Below are 12,625 nucleotides of genomic sequence, written 5' to 3' on the forward strand. Positions count from 1 at the left end.
AAGGATAGAAGTGAGTAGTTTAGCATCAAGGTTTATTAGGGAGATGGGCCTATAGTTAGTGGATAGGGTGGGATCCTTATTGGGTTTGGGAATAAGAGTAATCAGAGCATCCAAGAATTCAGGGGGAACAGATGGGCGGTCAGGGAGGGAGTTGTAGAATAGGGTTAGGGGGCGGACAATGTGGAGAAGGAATTTTTTATAATACATTGCTGAAAACCTGTCAGGGCCAGGCGCTTTTCCCAGTTTCAGGCGACGAATCGCCTCTGTTACTTCCTCTTCTGTAATAGGGCGATTGAGGAGGGATTTCTCTTCTGAGGATATAGATGGAAGGGGGAGGGATTCTAGAAAATGCTTAATTGTGGGGTCAGAAGGAGAGGAGGGGTTAGCATAGAGAGAAGAATAGAAAGAGTGGAAAATACTTTAAATGCGGTCAGGGTGAGACGTATAGAGCCCCGGACGTACCTGAAGTTTATGCACACAATTTATCCCCTGTTTCTGGGCTAACATCCTAGCCAAGAGTCTATCTGGTTTATTGGCCCATTTATAATACGTAGCTTGCGTCCAACGTACCGCTTTTTCTGTCCTATGGGTGAGAACTGCATCAAGCTGCAACTTAACATCTGTCATAGCTTTAGCTAAATAAATGGTAGGGTTACGCTGGTGTGCAATGGATAGCCTCAAAAGCTTATTTTCCAATGTGGCCTGGGCCCTGTTGCGGTCCCTCTTTACCCCAGTGGCTAAGGACATCAGTCTACCCCTCATATATGCCTTGTAGGCCAATCAAACCCAACAAGGGTCAGACGATGACACAGCATTGGCCCTGAAATATGACATAAGATCTTCCTGAAGCTGCTGACGTCACTGGGGATTCGTCAGAAGGGATTCATTAAGCCTCCATTTAAAGGGCGTAGATAGTTTGCCAACAAAGTCAAATTCAGCCAACACTATGTCATGATCCGACCAAACAAAGAGGACATGTCTTGCATATAAGAGTGCAGGGAGTGCGGATGTGGAAGTTAGAACCCAATCAATCCTGGTATAATGATGATGAGTAGGCGAGAAATAGGTGTAACCTCTAGCAGTACCATTATGTTCCCTCCACACATCCGCCACCCCTAGATTTGAAAAGGATGAGGTCAAAAGACGCTGCTGGGCACCAGTAGGGCACAGGGGAGCGTCGTTGGACCTGTCCAATTTGCCATTGTAGACCATGTTAAAGTCACCAGCCCAAATCAATAAATCATACTGTAAACCAAAAATAAGTGTACACATTCTTGCAAAAAAGGTTAGCGGAACATCTGTAGGGGCATACGAGTTAACCAGACAGAGTTGCTTCCCATATACCGTGCCCAGCAGCACTAAAAAACGACCCTCCGGGTCTATGATTTATTTTTGCAAGGTAAAGGGAAAAGAATTACGGATAAGGAACATGACTCCCCTGGTTTAAGTAAGATACGGGGCTATGTGGACCTTAGAGTACTGGGGGTGGAAATACTTAGGAAGGGAATGAGATGTCAAATGACATTCCTGGAGAGCAATGACGTCGGGGGTATGCTTAAGGTAGTCCCGGAATGCCTTTTTACGCTTAACCGGGGAAATAAATCCCCTCACATTATGATACAGTACTCTACACATGCAGTAGGTTGGGAATAGTGCAAAAAGGTAGTGCCAGTCGACTGACACAGCCAGCTCCCCAACTATTAATGGCAGGATCCCAATCTGTCCCAAAACACTGAACAAATATGAGACACGACACGGTACAAACAAAGGCAAACAAAACAGAGGAGAACAAACGAAGAACAAAACTAACAGATAAACTTACAAACAAAAAAACAAGAAGTACCAGAAGGGCTGGCAATCCGAGGACTAACCAGCCTAATCCAGACATACCCAAAAGGTATGGTAGGCAACATGGTTAACCGGCTGTGACCGGCTAGAGTACCGATCTCCACCAGAACTGGGTTAGGCACATAAAATGCACAATAGGAACCTCATAACTATAACTTATAAAGGAAGGCTCATGGAAATGCAGCGTCCTCGCCCACTTGGGCAGCTTGTCTTCTGGAAGGCGTCTTCACTGCGGACCAGGAACGCATGGGTCGTCACTGTCTCTGTGGTAATGGAGGCGGTCAGAGTCGTCCCACAGTATGTCCTCCTTCTTCAGCACTTCGCGCGCGTCGTGCAGAGTGCGCACTGCATATGTGTGATTGTTAATTGTAAACTTCAAAGAAAAAGGAAAGCCCCAACGATATTTCACATTATTTTTGATCAGTGCCATGGTGATAGGGCGTAGCTGGCGTCTCCTTTCAAGGGTGGAAGGTGCCAGGTCAGTGTAGAGTTGCATCGTGGGAGGGAGGCCCGGCAAAGGGTCAAGATTCCTGGCTGCCGCCATTATAGGGTCCCTTTGCTCAGGGTAATGTAGCTTCAGGATTACATCCCGTGGGACATCAGCGTTGCGTGGCTTATTAGGGGCCCTGTGGATTCTATCTAGCCGCAACATTTCAGGCAGGGAGGAGGGGAGCAACGACCGGAACAAAGTAGTCACGGTACCTTTAAGATTGGTGTATGATTCAGGCAATCCCCGTATACGGATATTCGCCGTTTTCAAGGTCCTCCAGTTTTAGTTCCATAAGATCCAAGCATTCGTTGTATTCGTTAAAGTCCAGGTGGTCTGCTTTTAGGGTGTCAGCAATCTCATCTATCTTATGTTCTGCGTCAGAGACCCTCTGGCCCAGTTCCTGGACCTGTGTAGTAAATTCAGCAAGGACTTTCTGCAGTTCTTGCCTGAAAAGCTGCTTGATGGACCGGAACAGCATCGGTCCATCCAGAGGGTCTGAAGGGTTCTCCTCGTCGTCCCCCTCCGCCAAGGCCCTCAGCGTGTCCAAGATGGTGCCCGCTCCCTCTTGTGAGGCCTGCATGGTCCTAAAGATATCAGGAATTGACTGTGATAGCCGGTGCGGTAAGGGTTCCTTTGTCTTCTTGCTTCTTCTAGACATGTTCCCCAGTCGGTGGGAATGGGTGAGATGCTGAGGAGCTGTGAAACAGCACTAAAGGAAGCCGGAATAGTCACAGACGGGGCGGAGCTCACATGAGGTGCATCCTCACTGTCGAGCTGCGCGCATGCGCCCACTTCCATTTGGAATCTTTTTTGGCGCATCCGTGGACACTACAAACTCTCTGAAATACAGAGCCAATTAAAGCATAATGTTATTTCTAGAGATATGATCGTCACCTGGAAAGCAGAAAGGAAACTGCACAATCTCCCTATTTCCCTCTCTAAACATTTCCCCCTTTGGCTCTCTCCATTATTTCCACAAGGACAACACAACCCCGGTTTTAGAGAATGGAATAAAAAAAACCTTAATCCGGTCAATTTAAGAGATACAGGGAAGGGGGGGTTTAATTTCTTTAAGGGTATAAACCCACACACCGTATATGCAGCAGATATGCAACAAATACGCAGCAGATTTGTTGGTACAGATTTGATGCTGTGTTCAGTTATTTAGATCTAATCTGCTGCGATTTTGCTGCGAGTTTGCTGTAAATACGCTGCATATACGGTGTGTGGGTTTATACCCTAAATAAAATATGTATAAAAAAGCATAAATTGGGCCACAGGTTGTGTTTAGGGACGGCTCCAGGTTTTTGCGGGCCCTGGGGTGACATCTTCCTCATTCACCTATCCACTATGCACCCATCAGCCACACACTATGCACAATCACTTAAAACTTCACTTAACACTAACATACACAAACGCGCATTACTGACACAGACCCTGACTGACACACATATTACTGACAAAGACATTTGCTGACACACTGACACACAAAGATAATTAACACGGACACTTACTGACACAGACACACATTACTGACTGACAGACACACACAGGACTTACAGCTAAATTTTCTATCTTCCTGTCAAGCTGATCTCCATACTTTAAGGTTAAGGACCTAAAGATCATGTGATCAGGTCCTTCACCTCTTTCTCTCTCTCTGTAAATGACGCTGATTGGTCCTGCTCCTTTTCTGTCTTCTGATGTTCAGCCTGCTTACCCTGCACTACAGCGAGCTGGTTGAACATTAGAGCACCGAGGCCATCTCCCTCTCTGGGCCCCGACACTTGCCCAGGTAAACCCTGTGCTGGTCATGTCCACAAATTGAACTAATGTTGTGGCAACAATTTTGCAAAACTTCAGCACTGTTCGATGGAAGAACACATAAAAAAACAGTAAGGCTTTCTTAACACATACGTTGCTAGTTCCCATGCATTTAAGGCTACAATTTTAGGCTACATTCACACGTTCCGTGTTCCATACAGAACATGGGCGTGGAATGCCTGTAACGGAGCCTTTCTTAACAGACCATAGTTAAAACCTTTCACAACCATGGGTCATTGATGCCTCAATGCCCAGATGGTTTTGGGATTTCAGCTTATGGGATAATGAACCCATAAGCTAAAGTCCCTATGTCTGCCCCCTCCCCTCTGGGGAGCAGCAGGGGAGAGAGGGGAGGGGGCAGAGCTTGCAGCTGTGCGCCGGCCTTACCTCCCTCCCTTCCAGGACACTCCCTTCCAGGACACTGGAAGCCTGAGTCTTCTGGTTTCCATGGCTACTATTGGGACTCTGTGATCACATCGCAGAGCCCCATTGGTTACCAGACAGAGAATTCTCCCTTTGTAGAGCAAGGCTGGGTTCACACTGCATTTTTGCAATCTCTTATCCTCATCTGTTTTTTGCAAAAAAAAAAAAAAAACGGATGAAAAACGGATGCATTTGTGTGCATCTGTTTTGATCTGTTTTTCCATTGACTTCCATTATAAAAAAAAAAAAAAAAAAAAACGGATCAAAATGGATCAGTTTCTTTTAATGGACACAAAAGTAGTGTTGACACTACACTTTTGTGTCCGTTAAAAAAAAAAAAACTGATCCGTTATAATCTGTTTCTTTATAATGGAAGTCAATGGAAAAACAGATCAAAATGGTTGCACACAAATGCATCCGTTTTTTTTCCATCCGTTTTTCATCCTTTTTTTTATAATGGAAGTCAATGGAAAAATGAATCAAAACGGATGCACACAAATGCAAGAAAACGGATTGTAAAAACGCTGTGTGAACCCAGTCTAAGAGATCGCTGTCTGAAGCCCTATAGATGCTGCTGCCTCGGGAATAAGCTGCAGCGACATTAATTTACAGTGCAGCGGAGGGAGGGGGTTAAGCATGTGATGCTCTATGTATAATATAAATGATCAAGAAAAAGGTAATTGGGGCTTGGAAATGCTACAGAGAGTTGATATACCAATTACTGTCAACATGTGTGCTGTATGGTAATAAAAAAAAGATAATAAGATTGTTAATAATTTGTAAATGATACCATAGTACATGACTGTTTAGAATTGCAATTATTATTTGGTTTGTAGTAATAAATCCTGTGGTTTTTACCAACTCAGTTAAAGGGAACCAATCACGCCGAAATTGCCCCCATTGATAAGGAAGCGTGCTGGTACATCAGCCAGCACGCTTCCCAAACATCCCCCTGTCCCCTCTGTCCCCTCTTTTGTTAGCCCGTAATCTTACTTTTGCGATGTCCCGCGCCGTATGCTAATCAGCCCTAAGTAGTCCGGGTGGGCTGAACTAGTCAAGGTGGGCTGTACTAGTCACGGGCCTGGGCGCTGTAATCACGCCCAGAGGGGCGTGATTCAAAGACCTTCGCTCCACCGACGTCATCTCTGGCCCGCGTTCACGTCGGCGGCGCGCCGCGTCTTTCGCATGCCGCGCATGCGCAGTACGGCGGGAGAAGACGCTGACGTACTGTGCGTGCGCGTCGTGCGGAAGACGTCGGCGTTGGAACGCAAGCGCCGCTAACGTCTTCCGCACGCCGCGCACGCGCAGTACGTCAGCGTCTTCTCCCGCCGTACTGCGCATGCGCGGCATGCGAAAGACGCGGCGCGCCGCCGACGTGAACGCGGGCCAGAGATGACGTCGGTGGAGCGAAGGTCTTTGAATCACGCCCCTCTGGGCGTGATTACAGCGCCCAGGCCCGTGACTAGTACAGCCCACCTTGACTAGTTCAGCCCACCCGGACTACTTAGGGCTGATTAGCATACGGCGCGGGACATCGCAAAAGTAAGATTACGGGCTAACAAAAGAGGGGACAGAGGGGACAGGGGGATGTTTGGGAAGCGTGCTGGCTGATGTACCAGCACGCTTCCTTATCAATGGGGGCAATTTCGGCGTGATTGGTTCCCTTTAATGAACATCTGCAGACATCTGCTTGATGTTTACATCAAACTTGTGTTTCTAAAACCTTTCATTTTGTAACCTTCACATTTTTCAATTCTTAGGCGTCTCCAAATGTGCCTATGGAAAAGCCGTCTCTTCTTTAGCTGCACATTCACATAATGTGAAAATATAATTCCAGGAGGGCCCTGAGACACAGCTGGGAACTTTGCAATACGTCACATTTTGTAAATTAAGTCTGTTTCATTGGTGCCAACACCAACATTTTCAGTGAAAGATCTGATATATTTGCTACCCTTCTCCATAACACATTTCCTAACACAAGAAGTTTGTTAGAATCAATTATATCTTGCATATGAAAAAAAAATCATAAAAATAAAAAATAAAACCCCACCTTTGAATCTGATCCATCTATTACAAGTACATCCTACACCATAAAAAAATCAGTGATGAAAAGATCCACTCAGAAAGCTCAGAAATCCACTTAAAAATAATAATAATTGGGAACTAATTTTTTAAAAGTTTGTATGAACCCTGTCCAAACTTGCAGTGGCACATACAATACATTAAATCCAAAGTCTCGGTTCAAGGGGTTACCCACAACCTTATACTTTCTCCTTCACTATACATTTATACAGTATACTGTATAGTGAAGGAGAAAGTGTGACATTTCAGGGAAGTGCCTTTCAGTTCATTGCCCAGCTGCAAGGGATTATAGATAATTTCTCTAACCTGCACTTTTGCTGTAATATAATGTAATATGTGCGGCCACCATTTTGGATGAACTTCTGGATTATCTTTAGAAAAATTTGATTTGTTCTTGAATCTCGGTTCAGGAAGTCAGTTCTCTCACCTCTAGTTGGAGGCGAATCCAAATGCAACACCAATTGGTGTTTCTGCTACTGCAGGTCGAGAGATTCATAAAGTCGCTCAAGAGTGACTGCAGACTGAATAAACTACATTGGCTACTGCTGCTGTACCTGATATCTCCACTAGCAGTCATGGGAGTGAAGCACATAGGGTCCACTGAAGAAGAAGTGTTATTGGGGAAGTCTGGTCGTGATGGTACTTTGTGTCCAAGTGACTGCACAGTTACTTACGGTAGAACCCCAGTTTGGCATCCTTTTTCTGTGTTTTGTGCCGAAACCGAGGGTCTACCAGTGTAGCCAGCCACCAGTCATCACTCCTGCAAATGGCCAAAATTGCAATGTGCCCAGGGTCAATGAGGGCGGCTTCTCATCACTGTCCTTGGTATGCTGCCAGGAGTGCCTCCTCCTCCTACCTGTTTAGAAAGGACTCTTTCCGCAGAGCAGGCCATCAACTCCAAGGCGTGATGAGCAGCATCTGACTAGGTGTGCAATTTAGCAGCCCTGAAGTTGAGCGGGGAAGAGCCATTGCTTGGTACCAGGGGATGAGTGTACACATACTCAGTGTCTATGCATGCTGCTCCTGCTGTTCCCATTCCACTTCAGTGGTATCTCTTTCTGAGGTTTTCAGGTGCACCAGACACCTTCCCCTCTGCCAAATAGGAGGCCCTTGAAAAAATGCTTGAGTCTCCCATTGTTCCTCGAATCAAGCACTGGAGCATTTGAAAACACTCAACTTGAGTAACGAGCAGTCAAGCATTTTAGTATTAGCAGTCGCTCATCTCTACTGAAGATGTAACCTGACATGCAAAAAACGGATGTATTTGTGTGCATCTGTTTTGATTCGTTTTTGCATTAACTTACATAAAAAAAAGGATAAAAAAATGGATCAAAAAGCATCCTCTTTTTAGCGTACACAAAAAACGTGGATGAGATGAGCTAATCTATAGCAGGAACGAAGCGAATCGATCCATTTAGATCCTTTTTTAATAATGGAAGTCAACATAAAAATGGATCAAAAAGGATGCACACAAATACATCAATTTTTTACATAAAATGGATGGAAAAAAATGGACTGCAAAAACAAACACAGTGTGAAACCAGTCTTAGGTTTCCATTCCATTAACATTAATTATTGTGATTTCGTGATATAATTATGGAAAAAAAGGAAATGATTTTTTTTTTTTTAAATAAAGATTAATTAAAAAAAAAAAGGGAGGCTTTACGTTCAGCATTTTTTATGCCAATGCAGTTTTTGTAAAAGCTTTTGGCGCTAAATCCAAAAATGTATTCCCCTCTAAAAACTGAATGGAATAACTGCCACTAAAAGGTATGCATGAAACAACTCCCTTCCTTTTTCTCAAGTCTTTTCAGAATATTGGCAACCACAATGAAATACAAAATACACCAAGGCAAGTATTGCTCTGCCAGCTTTTATGGATGACCTTTAACAAGGGCACGATTCAATTAATTGCGAAATGTATTTTGTTTCGCTAAAGTTTAGTGCACAATGTGTAAGTGAAGCCTTTCAAGACTGGAAAACGATTCTAGGCCAAAAATGCATGGTATGCATACTTATACATGAACTTAATAGAAGCAGTAGGTACAAAATCAAAACAGACCTGTTCTCCTATGATTACAACATTTTCTGAAATCTCTAGCTTGAATCGCTGAATTGGGAATTGAAGAACAAAAACAAGATAAAACAGAAAGCCTCTTTAAATGTGGCCTGAATATTAAAATGATTTGTTGGGATACTGGTCATATTGCCTTGTATCATTTTAATGCAAAATACGTTTGCTAAATATGTGTATTCAGAGAGCATGGAGACTTTGAGACATGCTCTCAATCAATATAGTAGGGAAGAAGGAAGCACTTTTGATTGCAGAGCAGTTTAACATGTTCTTAGATACAATATTTTCCCTCCCAAAGCGTTTAAAAAAAGTAGTGTTCGCCATTCGAGGCATAAAGCATCTTTCTTCTTTCTTGTTAGAAGGCAATTGGAAACAGTTTTTCTCACAATTTTACAGTGTTATAATCAATGTATAATTTGAATGAAAAATGTGATTCCTTTAATAATTCAAATTTCAATCAACTTTATACCCACCTGAGCCAGTTCAAAACTGTCTAGATGCCCATCATTGTTTATATCCAAATAGTTAAATATATCTTCTACGAGTGCTCGTTTCTGAGAAATGCTGTCTCCTAGGGGGCTATTTTTTAGTTTTTTCCGATTAGCCTGAAGATCAAGAAGAATATTCTTGAGCCGGTTGTAGTCAGCCATGGTGCAGGCGTCGCCTAAAAGACAAAAAAACTTATTGAGCTCTGAAATCAAGTTTTTTGTCATGAACATCATTACTAACATCAGACTAACCTAGAGCTGGGTAGCTTACTACTGGAGATAATTCTTCCTGTACCTTGGTGCATTAGCTTTCTTCTTTGTGCATACATTATCATAATTGTGAAAGACAATGGACTTTTAAAAAAAATATAGATTTATGCTTTACCTTGTAATATAAGTTATTGTAATTTCTAGCGTATAAGACAACTGGGCGTACAAGACGACCCCTGACTTTTAAGAAGATTTTCAGGTGTTTGTCTCTTATGCCGGAAAATGATAACCCCTGCCTGACCACAGCAGGGTTTACCAGTTGGAGGCCTGCTGCAATCAGGGAGGGGTTAACTGAAGCAGGAGGCAGGAATCCCCCCACCACCCGACTCCCCCTGGCTGCAGGGCCCCCACTGAAAAAAAAAACTATGAACTCTCCTGTCACCCGTGTCCAGCAGCTTCTCCTGGCAGCCACACTTCTCCCCTCATGTTCTCTGCACAGGCAGTGTGATGCAGAGAGACTGCCTGCACCAGAGTTCCCCGAAGCTCTCCCCAGCTTGGCGGCTAAGTCCCCGAAGCCTCTGCCATTCTTCCGAAGCACTCCTGGCAGCCAAGCGTCTTTGAGCTTCTCCGATGAGATGCTTGGCTACCCAGGAGAGCTTTGGAGACGTCCGGCGCAGGCAGTGTTTCTGCATCATGCTGCCTGCAGTGGGAACATGAGGGGAGACACGCGGCTGCCAGGAACGGGTTACATTGAATTGTTTTTTTTTATAGCAGTCGCTGCATACAGTGGAATGCGGCCATTTTTGAGTTTCCCACACATTATACGGTGACCATTTTGGGCGTATATGACGACCCCTGACTTCTGGGCAGAAGTTTTGGGGTTAAAAAGTCATCCTATATGTCAGAAAATACAGTAATTAAAATAAATACATTTATACTTTTGTGTTTATATATTAAGTAAGGTGGCGACATGGGCCCTTCTGCTAGCAATATTAGTTATGGGTACTGCAGGGCTGTCAAAGCCATGCCCCTCCCAAAGGTGGCCATACACCTTGAATAACTGACACGGCTACATTCACACACAAAAAATTTTAGAATAGCCATTGTTTGCAATTAAAATCAGTGAAATCAAAGTCAACACCTGCCATTGTCTTGAATACCAGTCATGGAATTTTATTTCGGTCGTCAATTAACGGTCATCATTTATTTCCAGCCTTAGTGAATTGAAATCAATGCAATTTTCACTGCAACAAAGGTCATTGTTCATGCATAGTGTGAACATAGCTTAAATCTGAACAAAATTGTAAAAATTTTTATTTTTGAATCTGTGAATAGGTAGAGGTTATGGGTAAACTATTACAGGTGAACCTACATACAGTACATATGAAAAAAGTTTGTTCCAAATGGCTGACACTGTTAGATAGAAGTTAGGACACATGGCAACTTTCATGTATCTGTCTGTGCTTTCAGGTTGTAGATAAATGTTTTTATTTCCCGGTACAAGGAAGCTCCTGAACAACTGCCAGCTAGTGATGAGCGAATAGTGAAATATTCAAATATTCGATATTCGTACACATATCTCCCTGATATTCTCCTATTTGATCGAATTTTCAATCCCATTAAAGTCTATGGGAACAAGTATTCGATTATTAAAAAACATCTATTCGGCCACTTAGAAGTTCACCAAGTCCACAATGACACCGCAGGGATAAGAAGGCTTATCAAATATTTCTCGAATATTCTGTGTACTATTCGATAATATTTGATACTATTGAATACCTTACTATTCAATCGAATATCTATTCGATCGAACAGTATTCGCTCATCACTACTGCCAGCTGAAATGCCTCCTCTCTCCCCTCCCTGCTCGATTGACACCTGGATGCTGAGTTCCAAGCAGGGCCATTTATGCCAGGGAAGTAAGGAGAAGTTACAGCTTGGTGCATTTCAGAAGCTCAGGAAACCCTCTTAGAGTCATCTTACTATTTAATAAAAACATTTTTCTAAATTCTGGAAGCACATAGAGAGAAATTCTGGAAGCACAAGACATGTGTCTCCTTGAGCTAACTATCTAACAGTGTCAGTAGTTTGGAACATGAATTATAGCTGACAGATTCATAAATGTAAAGGGGATGTAGAAGGGGATGTAGAAATTTAATGAGCCATTAAAATTGTATAAATAAGACAAAAAGCTTATTCCTTAGGAACGTAATCTTTAAACCACTTTATAACACCTAAACTAAACATGTAACATCTCAGGGTACGCCTTCTATTGTAATGCCACCAATCCAAAATTGTTAAAAATGGTCAATGACTTTAAGAACCTTTAGGGGGCCTTTACACAGAGAGATTTATCTGACAGATCTTTGAAGCTAAAGCCAGGAACAGACTATAAACAGAGAACAGGTCATAAAGGAAAGACTGAGATTTTTCCTCTGAGATATCCATTCCTGGCTTTGGGTTCAAAAATCTTTAAGATAAATCTCTCTGTGGAAAGTCATTGACTATTTTTAACAATCAACAATATACACATGACAATAGAAGGTGCTGTATTTTATTGATGAACCTGGTTATACTATTGCAGTATCACGACAAGATTAATGAAACTTTTAATTGTACTGTAGCTCCAAAATACTGAATTACTGATTTTTAGTAAAAACGTCCTATCGCCCCCCCCCCCCCCCCCTTAAATGCCAGTGGGCAGATGTGAGCTAGGAGTCAATGGAAGTTTATTATTTGCCTTACACACAGCGGGTTTTTTTTTTTTTTGCAGCTTTTTGCCAGTCTTTCAAAGCACAGCAGGCAGGGGGTTTGGCGTTTTTTCGGCAAACCGGGGCATTTTTCTTTGGGCGCCGAGAGTTAGGGGGCGCTGGTGGCTCCCCTGGGACCTCACACAGCCTGGGTTGGATAGCGCCCCCACACCCAGACCGTCACCCGGCCGCCCATCATCTTGCCCCCCGGTCTGTCAGATGAGCGGCACGGGACGCTCATGTGAGCGACAATCCCGTCCGCAGCTGCCGCGACCATGCTCATGTGACTTGCACCGGACGTCCCTGCGCCTCACCTACTGCCCGCACTCCGTGGCAAACACAATGATTGGCCGCAGTGGCCCCACGCTCCCGCTCTGCGCTGATTGCAGGAGTGCGGGCAGTAGGTGAGGCGCAGGGACGGCCGGGGCAAGTCACATGA

At 43.7% G+C, this 12,625-nt stretch overlaps 1 protein-coding gene across 1 annotated transcript in view; it reads right to left on the reverse strand.

The window, feature by feature from the left end:
* The window catches only part of LOC138782175 (follistatin-related protein 4-like), a 584,758-nt gene that overhangs the window by 135,356 nt on the left and 436,777 nt on the right, over positions 1 to 12,625 (reverse strand). Inside the window, exon 4 of the mRNA XM_069956808.1 lies at positions 9,212 to 9,402. Coding sequence (XP_069812909.1) covers positions 9,212 to 9,402 — 191 coding nt within the window. The remainder of the gene's footprint in view (positions 1 to 9,211; positions 9,403 to 12,625) is intronic.

The sequence above is a fragment of the Dendropsophus ebraccatus genome, chromosome 1 (genome assembly GCF_027789765.1).
Source record: "Dendropsophus ebraccatus isolate aDenEbr1 chromosome 1, aDenEbr1.pat, whole genome shotgun sequence".
Classification (NCBI taxonomy): domain Eukaryota; kingdom Metazoa; phylum Chordata; class Amphibia; order Anura; family Hylidae; genus Dendropsophus; species Dendropsophus ebraccatus.